We start from the raw sequence: 20,374 nt of genomic DNA on the forward strand, positions 1-20,374 counted from the left end.
ACGGGATACAAAAAAAAGCACATCTCATAAAGGAAAGAATGACCTATGAGACTATATTCGACTGAAAAAAATTTTGTATCACAAAACCACCAAACACAAATTTGAAAGACAAACCATAGAATGAGAAAAGATATTCAGAACACATATGAATTATTTTTCTCTAATATGTATAAATACCTTCCACCAATTGCACTCATTGCAGAAAAAGTCAAGCAACCCGATTTCAACTGGCAAATCATAAAAAAGTAAAACCAAATGACCAAAACTTTAGCATTACTAAAAGTCAGGTAAATGCAAATTAAAACGAAATACCATTTCATATCCCTCAGGCATTGACAGACACTAACATCTGAAAATAATAAATATTGGCAATAATGTAAAGAAACTGGAATTTCCATACACTATTTGTGAGACCACCTTCTGGGGGAAAGCAATTCGACAGGATCTCATAAAATTAAAAATGCAGATACTCATCTATACGTACCAAGAGTCTCACACAAAGATGTTAGTGGCAGTGTTTTTTGTAATATAAAATATGAAACGTTGAGAAATAAACAGAAATCTATTCATTTGATGTCATTTAAAATGAATAAATTATATCTATAAATGAGAAAATAGTGTGTGGAGTCTCAATTCAAATACCAGTGATACTACTAGTGTGTGACCTTGAATCTCTCTGCACCTTGGGTCTCTCTGGGCTTTTGATTTTCTGAGTCTTAATCCTCTCTTCTTTAAAATGGGTAGGAAAAGGGGAGTTATGGATAGATCTTGAAAATATATAGTGAGTTAACAGACAGGTCCCAGATGATATATGGAGAATGATACCATCTCTATGTTTGAAAGGACTCAATACAACTCTTTGTATCATGTACGTATATATACACACACAAATATATATAATATTTGATTAGAATAGTGGTTGTCTCTGGGAAGGAAAGAGAGAGAAATAGGATCTTAAATGGTTAATGGTCTATGCATGTTTTCTTGAATAATAAGATGAATTACCATGTACTCACTTCCCAGCTTAGAAAATAGAATAGTCCCAGTATTTTTGGAATAACTTGAAAGCCTCTCTCTAATCTACTTTCCCTCTCTCCCCAAGCCCATCTCCCAGGAATAACCACTGTCCAAAATTATGTGTTAATAATCCCACAGCTGCCCTTTCCCTTTTAAACATATATATTACATATCATATAATAAATAATGTATTATTAATTTTATCTTTTTGGAACATTATAGGGATAGACTCCCATTGAATGTATTTATGATTTTCTTTTTTCATTTAATATTATGCTTTTAAAATTCATCTGATGCATGTAGATGTAAGTCACTGATTTTTTTCATTGCTGTATAGTATTCCATTATGTATCATATTTGAAAATATATCTATTCTGTTGTTGATGAACATGTGGGTTCTTTCTAATTTTGTTTGTATTTTGATCTTTGCTACAATGAAGAAGACTGCTATGAATATTTGAGTACATACTGTCCAGTACATACATGCACAAATTATCTGGAAGTGGAATTACTAGGTTGTTCTTTTAAAGGTATCTTTTGACCATTCTTGTCTTTTGCTCTTCCATATAATTTTAATATCAGTTTGTCAAATTCCACAAAATAAAACTTGCTGAAATTTTTACTGAAGCTACACTACATCTATGGATCCTTTTTAGAAGATTTGGCATCTTGTCAATTTTGAGCCTTCTTAACTAAAAACAATGGTATGTTTTCTTATCTCTTTCAATAAAATTTTATAATTTTTTAATTTTATAACTTTTGTTAGATTAATCCCTAGATGCCTTACATATTTTTGTAGCTGCTGTAATAATATCTTTCTTAAATGCAACATTATCTGTTAAAAATGTATAGAAATAAAATCTTACATCCAGCAATCTTGGTAAACATTCTTATTATTTATAGTTTTGGGGAATTATCTATGTGACTAATTCATAGCTAATGACAGCTCTTCTTTCCCATTCCTTGTGCCCTTTATTTCTTATTTCTTTTTATTTCTTTTCATTGTTGTTATAATTATTATTACTATATTTGCATGGTAGGACTTCCAGAACAATTTTGAATCAAAGTGGTAATACTTCTGCTTTTAAAGGAAATAGTGTTAGCATTTGAATATTGAGTATAAGTGCAGTAGAGTTTCTTTCCTACTTGTAACTTTTTCAAATTAAGGAAATTTACTTTAATTCCCAGTTTTCAAATCATGAATGGTTGTTGAATTTTACTAAACTTTTCTGCACCTATTTGAGGTGATTATCATTTTTCCCTTTTAATCTGTTAACATAGTGATTTAGTTTAAAAGATTTTCTGATGTTGAATTATATTTGCATTTCTGGAAATAATCCAATTTCACATGATGTATCTTTTAATATGCTGCTTATTTTGATCAAAGTCATACATTTACATGATCAAAAATAAAATTCCCTGTCCCCAGAGACAAGCATTTTTAGCCATTTGTATTTTAGTTCTTCTAGCAGTTAGTTCCAGCTCTTAAAATAATTTCCTAATAGCACTTTTCCTAAATTATCAGTTTGAGAAAATATATCTATTGACTTTCTCTGTGACAGATGAGATATTAGCTCACACAACCACTTCTCTTCACTGCAAAATTTTTATAGTTTTATCACCATTTTTAGTTCCCCTACTTTTATATATGCACAATGTTCTCAAAGCTCTTTCTTCCTAGTTCCACCAAATACAGGCAATACCTCTTGCTGTCCCACTTTGCAATCTAATGTATCGGCACCTCTTAACTGCCTTCTCCTTGCCAAGTTTTCTATTTTCAAACCTGATAAGACTTATATTCTGCTCCATACCCACAATAAACCTTTCTTTGTTCTGTCTATAAGTTGAAAATCAATAAATAATACTTAAATTATTATGATTGTACAAAGATTGTTCACACTAATATGAACAAATTTTTTTCATTAATGGTAAATGTCACGAACTTGTGACCCACAAAGGATAAAATTCTCAGCACAAGATCAAAGGGATTGTTTTTATTCGTTCCAGTCTCAAAATCATGTCATATCTTCATGTTTGGATCATGGATTCTTAAAGAAGCAGTATTTGCATTCTTCACCATATTCCTAATATCGTCTAGCTTTTTAGTCATTCTACCTGCTGCCTGGAATTCATTTATGCTTATTGAAGACATTCTTGAGAGCACAAACTTGCCACTTAATTGGTGCTGGTGTATTTCTAGGCTGCTGCACAGCTGTAAACATTGAACTTCCCTCCTTCCTCCCTCCTCTCTTCCCCAGCCTTCCTTCCCTCTCTCCCTCCCTTCCTCCTTCCTTTTTTCTATCTCACATCTACTTCTTTCTTCATTTGCAATCTTGTGTGCTGAGGTGCATTCTCAAGTAACTTCCTATAAAGAAAGTTCACCAGAAGTAAACCATCTGAGTTCTTTGTCATTTAGTGAAATAGATGATTTTCATTGCAACTCGTTTCCCCTTAAAATTTCAAAGTCCTTGCTCCACGGCTTCCTAGCATCTATTATTGCCGGTGAGAAGCCTGATTAGTCAAATTCTCATTCCTTTCTAGTTGAATGACATCAAAGTCATTCCTGCATTTCCACCCTCTGGAATATTTTTAATCAACTCCTTCTTATCTGTAGCATATTAAAAATTTAAATAAAATTTACAATTTTATTTTGGGCCTAGATATTTTTTCATTCATGCTTCTTGGAACATGGTAGGCCTTTTCAACTTGAAGACTCATCTCTCCTTTCAGCTCTGCAAGATATTCTTGTATTTATTTCTGTGATGATTGCCTTCTGTCTGTTTTCTCCCATGTCTGTATCTTGACAACTATGAGCTGAATGTTGAAACTTCTTTAGTCAATCAGTCTCTCTCTTTCTCTCTCTCTGTCCTTCTCTTCCCCCACCCCACCCACGCACACATAAATGGACTCTCAATTTATGATAGATGTAACACTGCAGTGTTGTGAAGAAGGGTGGTCTTTCCAATAAGTGGTTTTGGGCTAATTGTATATCCATACAGAAAAAAAAAAATAGTCTTAATTTCAGCTTCACACCACATACAAGAATAGATTCCAGGTTAATTGCAGATCTAAATGGGGAAGGTAAAAACAAAGACAGAAACATAGGAGGGGATGTTTATGATTTTTGTGTAGAAAAAGATTTCTAAAACTGAACACAAAAAGCACAAACCATAAAAGGAAAGATTTAAAAATTGGACAACATTCAAATTATGAACTTAGGGTAATCAAAAGATACCATTAACAGGATGAAAAAGCAAAACACAAAGTGGGAAAACGTATTTGCAACACATATAATCTACAAAAGGGTCAAATCCAGCATATATAAGGAACTTCATATTTCTAAGACAAAGAGAAAACTCTCAAGAAAAAATGGGCACGGATCTTAAATAAAGAGTTCCCACAAAAAAACTATGCAAAAGCCAACACTCATATATAAAAGTGTTCTACCTCTTTATTCATCAAGATAAATTTTAAATTAAAACCATGTTGGAGAATTTCTTGGCAGTATCCATTAAAGCTGAAAACACATATGTCCTATGACCCATAAATTCCACTCCCTGGCCTGTACAGAAAAATGCATACACCTGTGCACAAAAATGTCACATACAAATGTATTCATAACAGCATAATGCATGATAGCCCCAAATGTTTACAAAAGTAGAATGAATAATAAATTGTGCTATTACACCCACAAAAAGGATGAACTGCACAAACATAATGTTGAACAGAAGTCAGACACAAAAGAATATAGAGTGTATTATTTCATTTATAGAGATTAGGGAATTCAAACACTGGCCGAGCTAATTATCTGTTAGAAATTAGAAGGAAGAAAGGTTGGTAGGGGCCAGAAAGAGGCACGGTGTAGACTTTTGCAGTGTTGGTCTTGTATTTCTTGACCTGGTCAGTTATGGTTATATGGGTGTTTCCTTTGTGATAATTAATCAAGCTCACGATTTGTGTTCTTTTTTGTATTTACATTATAATACAGAAAACATTTTCTTACAAACATCAACAATTTTGTGATGACTTCCAGTTTAAAGATATTCATATAATATTGGCACATCTTCTTCTCCTCCTGGAAGTAATCCCAAAACATCAAGGAAACAAGTAACAAAAACATAAATTCTATTTTAATAAAGCAGGAAAGAGCTAAAATCCCAAACCACAAAGTCTATAGAATCATGCCCAAAGCAGTTGTCATCAAGTATAGGGTACATCTAAGAAGGAGGCAGATGATGATACCAAAATGTAAATCTCAGAAAGAAACAGCAAAGTGTACTTCTAGACGGTGCACTGCACATTCTGAATAGTATTATGGTGTCAGTCAAGTTGAGACACCATTTTGAGGCCAATTGTTCACAGTTTAAAGAAAAAAAGAATAAAAAATTTTGAACATATATGATGAGCCAAAAATCATTTATTACAGCTTTCAAACAAAGAATGGAAAAGCCAGTGAAGCATTATATAGAGAAAGTTGTCACACTGTATTGGCTAGAGAAATGCACACTGAGAAGATAAAGGAAAAAACCAAACTTAGTTTCTTCTACTACACACAACACAAAATACATCTGTGACTTCTGGTCACCAAAATGTGTGGAGATTTCTCCACCAGCAACTAATTTGTTCTGCAGCAGACACCAGCTGGACATCCTGTAATTCAATTCAATTCAATTCTGACACTATCTGCCTGGAGATAGCATCAGATCGCACAGGTTGAGGGCTCAGTCCCACAAGACTGCCCCCTACTTCCAATGCCTATTGCAAGCTCCAAGTTTTGACCTGTGCTTCTGACTGATCAGCTATAAATCTGGGTTCCCACCACCCCCTCTTTGGGTTAGTTTGTTAGAGTGGCTCACAGAACTCAGGGAACCAATTACTTATGTTTACCAGTTTATTATAAAGGATATTTTAAAGGAAACAGATGAAGACATGGAAGAGATGCATGGGGCCAGGGATGTGGGAAGAGGCATGGAGCTTCCATGCCCTCCCCAGGTATGCCACTTTCCAGGAATCTCCATGTGTTCAGCTATCCAGAAGCTCTCTGATCTCAGTCTTTTTGGGTTTTTATGGAAGCTCCATTACAGAAGCATAATTGATAACCTCATTGGCCACTGGTATTCAACTTAACCTTCAGCCCCTCTCCCCTCCCTGGAGATTGGGGAGTGGGGCTGAAGGTTCCAATCTTCTAGTCATGCCTTCATCTTTCCAGTGACCAATCCCCATCCTGAAGCTACCTAGAGGCTACCAGCCATCAGTCAACTCATTAGCATACAAAAAGACACATTACTTTGAAGATTCCAAGGATTTTTGAAGTTGTATGATAAAAAAACAAGGAGACCAAATATATATTTCACAATATCACACTCTCGAAAACCTACAGACTAATAAAGCTTTGTACAGTTGACATTGTTGAATGCATACCCTGAGGTCCAAGACCTAAATGTTTTGCTTGCAGCAATCACCACTGGATTAAAATTCATTCAATAAAATCATGGCACTTTCCAATGGTAAAACAATTTGTTGGATGCAAGATACAGATGCAAACATGAAGACTAAGTTCATAATTCATCTGCAGAATTACACTTTTGCATTACAAATGGCTCAAATTTACAGATGTGGCTGGACTTGCAGTTTTGCTCATATTTGTCTAATAGCATCAGTATTGACTATTCAAAGATCTCTTATGTGAATGATTGGCAATAATCCAAGTGAAGTACTCAAAGTGTTGAGTAACTTTTTTTAATCCCATGGTTTATCCTGGAACATCTGTGTTGGCATTTGCACTTATGGAACAGAAGCAGTGGTGAGTACCTTGTGTTGAATGTCCCCCCAAAACCTGATCCCAATGTAACTGTTGAGGGTGAGAAATCGTATTATGGTGATCGAAAGGTGGGGCCTTGAAGAGGTGATTAGATTGTAGGACCATGCCGTAGTGAATGTTTTAAAAAAATGGTGGTCATGGGCATGGTTTGGAGGGCTTTAAAAGGAGAGTGAATGAGGAGGTTAGTCTCTCTCTGCTCTGCCATTTTTGCAATGTGATATCCTGTCATCACTGTCGCCATCATCAAGACCTTCACCAGTTGTGTTCCCTGGACTTTGGGACTTCCCGGCCTCAGAAACTGTAAGCATTAAATTCTGTTCTCTTTATAAAATACACAGTTCCATGTATTTTGTAAGCAACAGAAATGTACTCATATAGTGAGTAAAACTGCCTGTGCCTTAGCAGGAACATAGGAAGGCAGTGGCACCAAACCACACTAGTAGTCCTTGCTTCTTTGCTGCCACACCCTCATAGCAAGATGAATAAATTAATTAAAATGTCAGTTGCACTTAAGAATATTCTTGATGAAGCAGCACAATTTGTTAATTGTTATTGACCCTGGAGTACACATCTTGCTCAAATTCTGTGTGGTAAAACAGGAGGACACACGAAGCACTTCTGCTGGTACTAAAGCGCAATGGCTGTCCTGAGGAAAAGCGCTTAGTGAGTGTTTGTGTGTTATGTGAACTGCAAGCTGAATGTGCTCCTTTTTTTTTTTTTTTTTTTGTGGAACACCATTTTTACTTGAAAGAACAACTGACAAGACAAACTGAATGTTTTCAGGCTTAGGTAGGTAGGTGGCAAACATTTTCTCAAAAATGAAAGAAATAAGCCTTACTTCAAGGACAATAACTGACAGTATTTGCTGCCAATAATAAAATTCAAGTGTTCAAGTAAAAATTTAGAATTTTAGAAAACTTGTAGCTACCATCACGAGCTTCCCCATACTGAGACTTTTCTGATAGGAATGCTGGTGATATTTCAAATGCATTTTAAATGGTACAATGAAATATACCAACCTTTAGAAGTTCTGCATAACTGCAGGAGCCAATATTTTCCAAATGTCTAATACACAATGTTACAAAAGCATGCCTGAGTAAAAGATCCATTCAAACTGCAAGACAGAGCAACGTATTCTAATGCACTGAGCACAAAGTGTTCAACGATATGGTTTCACAGTCTACATTGGAACTAACATTTAAGAAACTACTACTTATCCAGTTCTGGCTTGGTATCAAAGAATAATATCTATAATTATCTGAAAAAGCTCTTAAAATACTCCTCCATTTTCTAACTATATATCTGTGTGAGGCTGAATTTTCTCTACTTATTTCAAACAAAGCACTATATTGCAACAGATTGACTGCAGAAGTAGGTATGAGAGTCCAACTATCTTCTAATTAGCCAGACATGAGATATGTAATATTTTGTTTATGTTAACTTATAATGGGTTTATTACCATTCTTTTAAAATTAATTAATAAACTTTAATATTTCAATTGTAATTTCTAACATAACTTTTTTCTTCTATAGCAATGTTTGCCTAAATTTTTTTTCACCTATTCTAAAGCAAATCTGGGTAAATTATATTTTCCCAGAAAATTATAAATTTTAAAGAGATTCTCAAATTTATTTGCTTGGAATTGAACCAAAAAAAATTTCTAATAATTTAATTTCTCAATATCAGTAATCACAATAACTACTAGAAACATAATGAAAAAATCTACAATACCTATAAAAAGATAAAATATCTAGAAATAAACCTAATAAGAAATGTATAAGATCTGTTTGAAGAAAATGTTAAACCACTACCAAGGGACCAAAAAAAAAAAAAAAAATAGATTTGAACTAAAAAATATAAAGGGTATAGAATAGTCTTGGTTAAGATGATTCAATGGAATAAAAATGTAAGTTATTTCTAAGTCAATGTCTAAATGTAATTCAACCCCAATAAAAATACAAGAGAACTTTTTAAAAACTAGACAAGCTGCTTCCAGAATTTTTTAAAAAGTCATACAAAGCAATTTTGAAAAGAAAGAGCAGTTGGTAGGGACTTACTCTAATACACATGAAATATATGAGAGTACTTCAAAAAGTTCATGGAATGATTCAAATTATCTTTCAATTCTATTTTTCCACAAACTCTTTGAAGTACCCTCCTGTTATTAAGGCTACAATAATTGAAAGACTGTAGTATTGAAGCCTGAATGGACAGATAGATAGGAATTGAAGGAAAAGAACCGAAATAGAGTCGTCATCTGGAAAAACTAAATTTGTATTTATTTGCCACACTTTACATATTCCAAATAGATTTCCATAAATTATTAAAAGAATCTGAGTAGAGAGGACCTTTCTAACTATGACAAAAATACCGAAGTCATCAAAGAAAAGATTGATAATTTATACTACATAAAAATAAAAAGTTTCTTCCTGGGACAGAGCCACCATTAAAAATGTTAAATAACAACTGATAAATTAGAGAAATATATTTGTAAATAACACCACAGTTAAAGAGCTTCTACAAATACTTAAAGAAAAGGCAGAAAATTCAAGATGGGCAAAGATTAAGAGCAGAGAGTTCACAAAGATGTTTAACCTTAGTCCTACTACCCTTGTATTAGTGTATATACCAGATGGGTTCACTCAGCATCTACCCTAATTGCCAAATGTGCTTCTCTGTATTGAAGAAACTATAAAGATAAAAATCAAGTTTCCCAGATAAACTTGTAGCTAAGGTCTTAGATGGGATTCAGGTATCCTAAATTTCGTGCATTCAAGCAAACTGTGAAGCTGGAACTGGGTTAAGTGGGGAAGGAGACAGGATTCAAGGCATCTGTTTGGCTGGTGTGGATTCTGGCAGAGTCGATGTGGTTCTGGCAGAGTCAATGTGGTTCTTAAGCCTATAGCTAGAGCAGAGGCTTCCTATTTTGCAGGCAAATTCCTGACTCTACAGCTTCCTTTATAAAACAAACAAAACAGCTAATAGGTATGTGTGGCTTAGTCATTTCTGGACGGTTGCCTAGCATTTGTTTCTCTAGCCCTCTGTATTAGTCCGTTTTTTGTGTGTAACTATAACAGAATACCAGAGACTGCATAATTTATAAAGAAAAGTGGTTTACTTGGCTTACGATTCTGGGACAGCTGCATCTGGCACGGGCCTCAGGCTGCTTCTGCTCATGGCGGAAAACTGCAAGGCAGCCAGTGAGGACAAGGAGATCTCATGCGAGAGGAAGCAAGAGAGAGACGGAGGGGAGGTGCCAGGGTCCTTTTAACAACCAGCTCAGGGGAACTAATAGAGTCATTCACTCCCCACCACCACCAGGACTAATTAATATCTATTCATGAGGGATCCGCCCCCATGACCCAAACACCTCCCAACACTGCCACATTGGGGATCAGACTTCAACATAAGATTTGGGTGGGCAAAATACGCAAACTAAATTGCCCTCCCAGTAACTTGGAGTCTTTTAATAAATCTCCTTCCATTTGAGTGAATTGGAGTGGATTCTGACCTCCACAATAGAATACTGACAGTTTACGTAAGGACATAATATCTCTGCTGGGGAACACAAGAAACTGTACTAGTCAGAGTGATGGTCCCTAAAGATGATCTCGTCCTAATCCCCAGAACCTGAGAATATGGTAGGTTACAGGGCACTGGAGAATTAAGGTTGCAGATCAAATTAAGGTTGCCCTATCAATTGACCTTGAGATGGGGAGATTATCCTGGTTTATCCAGGTAGGCGCAATGTAATCATAAGGTCCTTAAACTGGGATGTGGAGGAGTGAGGCAGAAGAGTGAGAGTGGTAGAGTCAGATTTGAAGATGCTACACTGCTGGCTTTGAAGACGGAGGAAGGGGGCCCAAGCCAAGGAACTCAGGTGTCCTCTAGAAGCTGGAAAAGACAAGGAAACAGATTCTCCCCTAGAGCCTTCAAGGGAATGTAGCCGGGCTGACACTTCAATTAGCCTAATAAGACCCATTTTGGACTTCTGACCTCCAGAACTATAAGATAATAAATTTGTGTTGTTTTTAAACCAGTAAATCTGGTAATGTTACAGCAGGGATAGGACACTAATATACTGGTAATACTAATTGCTTCTAGGGAGAACTGAGAACTGAACCACTTGCAGAGAAGACAGAAGGGAAACTTTCCATACACTTTTATACCTTTTGAGTTTTGATTCTTGAGAATAGATTACCTATTCCAAAAATTGAATTTTAAAAAACTGCATATATTTAACCAATGTCGTCTGGTCTTTAATGCCACAGAGAAAAAGTAAGACCAGCACAATTTTTCTTCCTTTGCAGAAAATCTGCTTTGTCTGACTGAATACTTACAATTATTTTCTTTCTCTTTATAATCCAAAAATGTTGCTAGGATTTGTCCAGATAGAATCTGTACTACGATTATCTTCAGAGAAGTTGGGGAGGGTAGAGGAAGAGTTCCTTATGCCCTCTTTGCAACAGTTTCCCATCAGCCCAGCCAGAGCTCCCTGGGGTTCACCGTTTCTAGGCCAGTATCTATGCTAATTTTCCTGCATCGTTCGTTCGGGTTGTTTGAATTCCAACCTTACCACCTAAAGCGGGATTCTAACTTCTCCCAAGTGGCTTCTTTTTGGCCTTGATTGTGGGCACATGGCATGTTTCCCTGCATCTACTCTGGCCAGTGAGCAGTGTGTTTCTAGTCCCCAATCCATGGACAAGCCCATTATGAATCCCAGTTTTGTGCAGTTAGCTAGGTTCTGACTTTCCTTACAGGCAGGGCCCTCTTTCCAGACCCCCTCCATGAACAGGATATAAAGTCCCAACACAATCTGTTAAGGCTTAATTATAATTCCTCTTCTGTGAGGTCCTCAAGCTCAGCCCCTGCTTACATATCCCCCATTTTACTTTGGTAACTTTGGGATTTCCCTTTCCTCATTTCCAGCTCAGCTATAAATTAAAACAATTTTTGTTCTACTTTATCCAGCATTGTTATGTGTTTGGATTGGGAAGGGCAGAAGCATTTTTCTTGTCAGCTCAGTCCAACAGATGGACCAGAAGCATCATGCCTGCATTTTAAGTTCCTGGGAATACTTTCGTATCATACCCAACGTAATGATTAATGGTACAGCACTTAGAATTGGATAAATTGAGGTTTGAATTATCAGTGGAATATTACTCGATTTACATAACCAGTCTGAGAACCTTGCTTCATTTATACACGTGCATAATGATATTCACAGAATTTTACTACAGAATAATGAAATCAAGTGAGAAAGCGCTAGCATATAGATAGCATCGGGTGCCACTCGTCCCATTATTATCTGGCACTTCCTACATTATGGCTTTGTGCTGTTGTGTAAGTCTTTGACAGCTTGGGCCCTCCTAAGGATACCAAGCAATATTGCTAAGTTTCCTCTGATTCCCTGAGGGATGAATCTTCCTCTTGGTCTTCAGGATAGCAGTCCATTGTGCTCATTTGGGAATGTTTTCTCACATGTGCCATCTGTTGTTTCTTATTTTCCATTATTGTTTCTTTCTAGAATACAGAGGGTCTCTTTATTCTACCTACTGCCTGATAATTGATGGAGTGTGTACTCTGCTCTTGACCACGGTACTGTTCCTTCTCAGATTTAGGTGGTCAATGTGTATACCACTGACTGGAATTTCTGGACTCTTGCAGGCATTGGACCAGGACAGTTCTGCTTGGCTGAGATGGGATCTCATCATACCCCAATTGTCTCACCTCTAATACTCTGAACTGATACAGCACAGACACACACAGCCCCCCACCATCACTAGCTTGGATGATTTCTCTCATTGCCAACTGTAAGTCATGTAAATTATTTGGGATTTGAATATGTAATGCATCACTCTAGTTCCCCACTACTACAGGGAATTGTATCTCAGAAGAACAGGAGAAAGAATGATAGTAGTAGAGGAATAGCATCCCAGTTTTTAGTTGATATTGACCCCATTGTCTCTGGACCAGGGGCAAGGTGGTAAAGGAGGGACAAATCATTTCTTTTCAGGCTGGAAGATTTGTTCTGTTTCAAGAAGCAAAACATATACGAGTATTAAGGGTCAGTTTGATTCTCAGTTCTCTTCTCTATAGATCTCTTTTTGTATTCTGACAGTAGGTTCATCAGCTAGTTTTTAGCATGACATGCATTTATATTTTTCAGTATGTCACCTGTATTTAGTTGTGAGAGGCTGCAGCTGGGGCCACTAATCCTAAATGTTACTTTTAATTCAAAATGTCTTGCAGAATTTAATAATTTTTATCCCAGCTGAATTTTTTATGAAGTCTACAAGAAAATTAAGACAAAAATATCAAGTATATTTTAATATAACTGGACTCAAAGTAGGCATTCAATAAATTTTTTTTGCATCAAATCTAAATATGGTCCCACATTGCCAGTACCATCATTTCAGGGTTTTTTTATTCCTACAGGACAATGTAGAGAATACCTCAATAAATTGGACCAAGTGCATCCCTCAATTTTCTTATTGTTCTACAGACGTCACACAATTGCTCTTTGGTCATGGCCAGATGATCTATGTTCCACCCTCCACTCATGACTAGTCTATTCTGTCAACATGCTTCTGGTCATCAATTGCTCTGTGGAGAAAATTTGCTTTCCCCTCCCCTCTGGTACCCCATGTCTCTGAGTCAATTTACATCATACATTTCTCCGAGAAAAAAATGTTCCTGATTAACTTTTATGCCATCCTGCCTGTGTCCAGCTCCCCTCAGAAGGTATAGGATTAGCTTCTAGCACACTCATCTGCCTTCATTCATATGGCCCTCTAAAAAGAAGAGTTTATATCATTTCAGTGTGTATGTCTGTTCTGACGGTCCATGACCAGAAGCTCGTGGGTGACAAGACCTGCTTCCGTGATGTGTTCTCTGACTTTTCCATTTCTTTCTGGACAGGAATATCTACTACGATGCTCTGAATACGATAACCATGAATACCGTTCACCACCTCTGTATACATTATTACTGGTACTGTTAAAGCTAAGATTACTGAGGAGGCTTTCTTCTGAATGGTAATTTATGCTAATGCAAGGAAAAATCAAACAAGTTTTATTTGTTGTTGTTAAGGGATTTTCCCCTTTAGCAACTCATTATAATACGAACCTCATTGCCATCTGGGTATTTGTGGCAATCAGGTGGGAATTTAGAACCTCCTTCTAACCCAAATACTGATGAAGTGAGGGAAGTCATCAACATGAATTAATTATCAGCCTGCCAAAAGAAAGACTGGAGGGCAAAATTATAATTCTTAAGGTGAGGCAAAATGCAAAACAGATCAGACTTTAAAATTTGGTGATTTCATAATTAAAATGGTAAAGAAGTGCTAATGGTCTAAAATGGAAACTGAACAGTTAGAACGTGCTACGAAAGCCACTGAAAAGGAGCGAGAAACAGAAGTGCTAATATTAAACTGAGATGAAAACTACCTGCTCAACAGGATCAACTAACATCACCTGGTTTAGGGGATGCTGTTCTCTATCCCATGCCCATGACTGACATTATTAATTGATCGCAGCAGCACCTTCTTTTTTTTCCATACAGAGCTTCAGAATTCTTCTCAGGTGCCACTAGCCACAGACTGAACTTGTCATTCGTGATAGTTTGGATTATCATTCATTCCCCTCTTCCTCCCTCTACGGGCAGAGTATATTTCCCCACCTCACTGATATTGGAGTTGGCCATATGACTTGCTATGACCATGAGATGGGATGTGAAGAGAGGCCTTAAAGGTACTTGTGTGGTTTGGCTTGTGGCTCCTTTGCTCAGGTATCCGCCGTGAGAAGAGCACAGCCCAGGTAGCCACTGCCTCTAGTCTGGGCTTCACAATAAAGTGTGTCTAAAGCCAACCTGCAGCCTGAAGCACATCATGTGAGATGAGTGTAAGAATGAATTCTTGTTGTTGTAAGCCACTGAGTTTTAGGGTCCATCTTAGACAAAACTTATTTGTTATCCCTGCCCTAAAAACTGGTAGAGAACAAGGAAATGATGAGGATGAAGTAGACACATCTTTCAGAAGTAAGGAGCCAGTATTAAGAAGAAATGGCCATGCTGGAAGTTTAAATCATAGTCTTAAAATTTTTAGATTTTTGACTAAATCTCTCAGTCTACAGATTAGGACAATGAGGTTGAGAGAAATTAAATAGTTCAACAGAACCAGGATGTCAAAGTCTCTTGATTACTAATACTGTACTCTTTTTGTAACAAAACAATAATGTACGCTTCTAAGAGGGGTGCATTCCTGCTATACTTAGCCAGGGAGAAATGAGTTGTCACACAGCATCAAGCAAAGAAGTGGTGACTAGCCCCTCCCAGCTTCTGGGCTGCCAGATTGCCCTGTGCAGGGTCAATGGTTTTGTCCCCAGAGAACCCACCCATGTGGACTCTAAGGAAGAGCGAGCACCAGATTGAGGAGCAGGCCATGGCCAAGAAGCCTTTTAAAGCAAAATTCTACCAGGCAAGAAGGAAATAAACATGAGAAAACAAAGTCTCAGCATAAAAAGTTGACCTTATGGTTTGAACTCAGGCAAACTACTTCTAGGTTGGAAAATAGTCTGGGTCACCTATTCTTCAGGAAAGAACTGAGGAAAGGGATAACATCAGATAACAGTTCAGCTGAGGCTGACATAACACTTCAGCAGAGTAAGCTGCTGCCTGCAGATGGGATTCCAAAGGCCACTCCCGCCCCCGTCAGGTTAATGTGAAAACTCTTCATCTCCTTTGACTCCATGCTCATCTAGCACCAAGCAAAATTAGAGATCGATGTTACTGAAATGTCAGTCTGGAAGTAGTACTCTAGTACCTTGCTTCTTAACACCTAACCAAGTGCTTAGCACACAAGAAGCACTCAATACATGTTTTTCGAATGAATGAATGTTAAATGTTTACTACTGATCTGACTTAGAGGTTTATATTATAGTTTACTAACAAGGGAATCATAAATAAGCAAAAATGTAAATAGTCTTAAGGTCAAGTCTAAATTCTGCCAACATCTCACTCCTTAATTCATTTAACAAATATTAATATTGAATGCCTGCTATGTGCAAGCACTCTGCGATTTGCCATGGATAGAAATCCAATACACAAAGCCCCGGCTCTCAGGAAGCTGTAGTAATTTAATGAGAGGAAGAACTTAAACATACACACAAATGTGAAATAACTCAGAAAAAGAGCAGTGAGCCACATGAGAGTGTGAGGGTGAGTGCCCATTTTAGATTAGAGGATCAGAGAAGGTCCCTCAAGCAAACCTTCCTACAAGGTCCCAGAACTTGACATGTAAACTGGAAAATAAAAAGATATGAAGAAAGATCATTTCCACGGAACTTTGTATCTGGAATGCAATAGCTGACTAACAAGCATGTATATATGTGCAGTGAGCTGAGGACCCTCTATCTCAGCAGCTAGGCCCTAGGAACTGTATCCTTCCCTGGAAGCTCCCAGACCATTATCCCCTCTAAGCCAAAAGCCAACAAATCACAACCATTAAACCTCCAAAACTTGATTACATATTACATATGTTAGGTTTTTGTAAAATATGCAGACATTCAAACATACCAAGCAAATAATCTGTATATGAAGACAAAAGATCCACAGTGGCAAATTCTGGGATATTCAGTAATTCCACTTGGTTAACTTTATCAGTCCTAGCATTCTTCTTTCCGATAAGTAGGTTAATTGCCAGCACAGCTTCACTGACCTATAATTAATGCATAAATATATACATAAAAATATATATATGCCTTCTGATTCACAGATTATTCACTTGGTGAATAACGTGAAAAAGTTACTTATAAAATAATATTCAATATACATTGGAAGAAAAAATAAAGACAGCCTGAAAAAGAAGTATGTGATCCCTGACATGCAGAATATATCATTGTCAAACAAATCCTTTCGTGTTGACAATTTAATTAATGTATAAGTCACTTTAAATAAACTACCTCACATAGCTATGACAGATATTTGCCAAAATGTCAAATATGTACACATGTGTATTAGCCAATATTTTCATTAATGAAAAGTTGAAACAAACTAGCCAGGTTTGTCTAATAGAGATTAAAAACACTACACATATAAAAAGTATTTATAATCTTCCCAAAGGACATAATTGGCACAAATCCCAAAGAATGTGAAGTTTTCCTTTTTTGTGTGTAGATACATTGTGTTGCCTTAACAGCCGATAGGCAGAGAATATAGATAGGACAATAAAAAGAAAGATTAAAAAATAATCACACCTACCTGTGCAGCAGCTCTTATCGCAATCCAGGCCAATAAACTGTACATTTCAGATCTATTTACTGTTGATTCTTTAACAGAACTATTTCTTCTGAGAGGAGGCTAAAAATATGAAAAACATTTTATGATAAAAATAGATATTTCAAAGTTTCATTATTAAATTTTTTCATATTCTTAAGATGACATTTTAGTGGAATATTATGTAGTCATTAAAAATAATAAAGTATCTATTGACATGAAAAGATATTCGAAATATATTGGGGAAGGAAAAGTACGTCATAAAATTGTATAAAAGTATGATCCCACTTTATAAAAAAATATGCCCATACATATATTCCCTGTACATAAAAGCAGAGAAAATTATTAACAGTGGTCACTCCAAGTTTTGAGTAATTAAATTATTTTTATCACTTTTTCTAATATTCTATAATAAGCTTGCATTATTTGTGTAAAAAATTAATAAAAATGATAATGTCAAATGCCATTTTAATAGAGAATCTATAAATCAAATATATTGCGTGTAGAGATCAGAAATGAGATTATTACTTAAACATCTTGAAAGGTATTTGCTATTTTTTTTTAACTAGGAAAATATTAAAAGGATAAAATTATCACAAAGGGCCATAGAACAGCAAAAAAGAAACAATGAACAGGACATTTTTTTTACCATGGGTGTATATATATATGTATATTCGGTTATAAAACACAGGAAAGTCAATGCTACGGAAGTGAACAGAAAGAAACTCCAAAGAGACATAGTATCTGTTTTACATTTTTAAAGATAACTAAAACAAGTATTAATAGTCATTTCTTAAGGTTTAAATAACCTGGACAGATCAGACCCCTTGTTTCTAATTTTGCGATGCCCGTATTTTGACCAATTCTTTAATCTTCGACAAAAGTACAGAATAATAACAATAAAACAAATAAAAACAAACAATAACAAAAATACATACCTTTTACTTCTGGCTGGAAGACTCCCAGGGAAAAGGAAAAGCAATGGATAATGCTGATGCCAAAGCAGTAAGAACGACATGCAAATGTGGCCTGGCCTAGAACAAGTGTTAAGCTTGGAAGAAGCTGATACCCAGAGCGATCTGCCTATAGGGAATCTCAACAATAACGCCCTGTACCAAGATAAGCAGACCCTACTCATTAGCTGTAATGGAACTACTTAGGATCTGTGGTAAGCAATCGCCAGCTCACTGGTTATATAAGCTTAAATTCTGGAAATGAGACTAACAGGCATGAAATGAAGAATAGAGAATAATATCAAATAACTATAATGAAAGGACAATTAGTGTCCAAGATATTCAAAAAAGAAAGAACCCATTTTGAATTGAGAGGAAATCTTTATTGAGGAGCTTGGTCTTGAACTAAGGATAAAAAATTTGGAATGGTAAAAGAATATGGTAGGCATTTTTCTAGGTGGGGGAGATATTAACATTGCACAGGAGATTCTAGCTCATGCAAACAGGAAAGAAAAAGGGAAAAAATGCATATATATTGGAAACTAAAAGTAAAAGTATCTTGGCAGAAAACATGGTCCTATATGTAGCAAATCCTAAGAAACACACAAACACACACATTATGTGGTTAGTAAGGTCCCAGGATACAAAACTCAGTACACACAGTACACACAAATCAACTGTATTTCTATATGCTAGCAATAGAAAATCTGAAAATGAAATTAAATATTCCACTGACAATAGGAAGAAACTTAACAAAAACGTACAAGACTTGTACAAAACAGTACAAAACATTGTTGAGAGAAATTAAGTAAGATTTGAATAAATAAAGATACAATTCATATTCATGAATTGAATCTATAGTTTCAAAACAATCCCTCCAAAAATCCCATGAGTTTTTAGCAGAAATTCACAAGCAGATCCTAAAATGAATATGAATATGCAAAGGACTCAAAGTAGCCAAAACAATTTTTAAAAAGAAGAACATATGGTGAAGGACATATACCTTCCAATTTCAAAACTTACTAAAAGCTACAGTAACCAAGACAGTGAATACTTGTGTAAAGGTAAACTTAAAAATCTGTGAAATAGTATTAAAAGTCCAGGAATAAATATTTATATTTATAATCAATTAATTTTCAACAGAAGTGCCAAGGGAATCTAATGAAGAAAGGATAAGTCTTTTCAACAAATGATGCTGGGACAAATTGGATATCCATGTACAAAAAGATAAATTTAGACCCTTACTTCACCCTACACAAGTATTAACTCAAAATGGATCATACACTTAAATGTAAAAGCCAAAACCATAAATTATAGCTTCTAAAAGAAAACGTAGGAGAAAATCTTCAACATCTGAGGTTAGGCAAAGGGTTCTTAGATGTACCACCAAAAGTACAATCTACAAAAGGAAAAAATGATATGTTGGATTGCCTCCAAACATACCATTAACAATAGGGAAAGTCAAGCCACCAACTGGGAGAAAATATTTGCAAATCATATATCTGATAAGAAACTCGTATCTAGAATATATATAAATTTTAAAAAACCTCTCACAGTTTAATGATAAAAAGGATAACTCAATTTAAGGATCTGAATAGACATTTCCCCATAGAAGATATACAAATGGCCAATAAGCATGTGAAAAGATCTCAACTTCATTAGCCATCTGCGAAATGCAAATGAAAATCACAATGAGATATCACCTCATACCTTCTAGGAGGGCTACCACCAGAAAGATAGACAATAACAAATGTTAGCAAAGATGTAGAGAAATTGGAGCCCTCATACACAGGTAGCAGAATGTAAATGGTGTAGACATTTTGAAAAACAATCTGACAGATCATCAAAAGGCTAAACAGAGAGTTGCCACATGGTCCAGCAATTGTACTGTGGGACATATACCTAGGAGAATTGAAAACGTATGTCCACCGAAAAACTTATTTATGAGTGTTCGAAGCAGAATTTTGGCTAAAAAAACAGCACAGCCAAGAAGTGGAAACAATTCAAATATCCATCAACTGTTGAATGGATAAAGAAAATGTGATATATTCATATAATGAAATACTCTTTAGCAATAAAAAAGAACAAACTACTCTTATAGGCTACAATCTGGTCGAACCTCAAAAACATTATGCTAGATGAAAGAAGCAGGCACAAAATACTACAAAATGTATGATTCCAATTGTATGAAATGTCTGGAAAAGGCAAATCTACAGAGACAGAAAACACCTTAGATGGTGCATGGGGCTGAGAGTGGGAATAGGGTTGATCAAAATGGGCATAAGATATCTTTTTTGGATGATAGAAA

At 35.9% G+C, this 20,374-nt stretch overlaps 1 protein-coding gene across 1 annotated transcript in view; it reads right to left on the reverse strand.

The window, feature by feature from the left end:
* CFAP54 (cilia and flagella associated protein 54) overlaps window positions 1–20,374 on the reverse strand; it is a 302,389-nt gene that overhangs the window by 59,511 nt on the left and 222,504 nt on the right. Inside the window, exons 60-61 of the mRNA XM_063115642.1 lie at window positions 17,099–17,197; window positions 16,415–16,556 (exon numbers count right to left, since the gene is read on the reverse strand). Of these exons, the coding sequence (XP_062971712.1) occupies window positions 16,415–16,556; window positions 17,099–17,197 (241 nt within the window). The remainder of the gene's footprint in view (window positions 1–16,414; window positions 16,557–17,098; window positions 17,198–20,374) is intronic.

Source organism: Cynocephalus volans, chromosome 12, assembly GCF_027409185.1.
Source record: "Cynocephalus volans isolate mCynVol1 chromosome 12, mCynVol1.pri, whole genome shotgun sequence".
Taxonomy (NCBI): domain Eukaryota; kingdom Metazoa; phylum Chordata; class Mammalia; order Dermoptera; family Cynocephalidae; genus Cynocephalus; species Cynocephalus volans.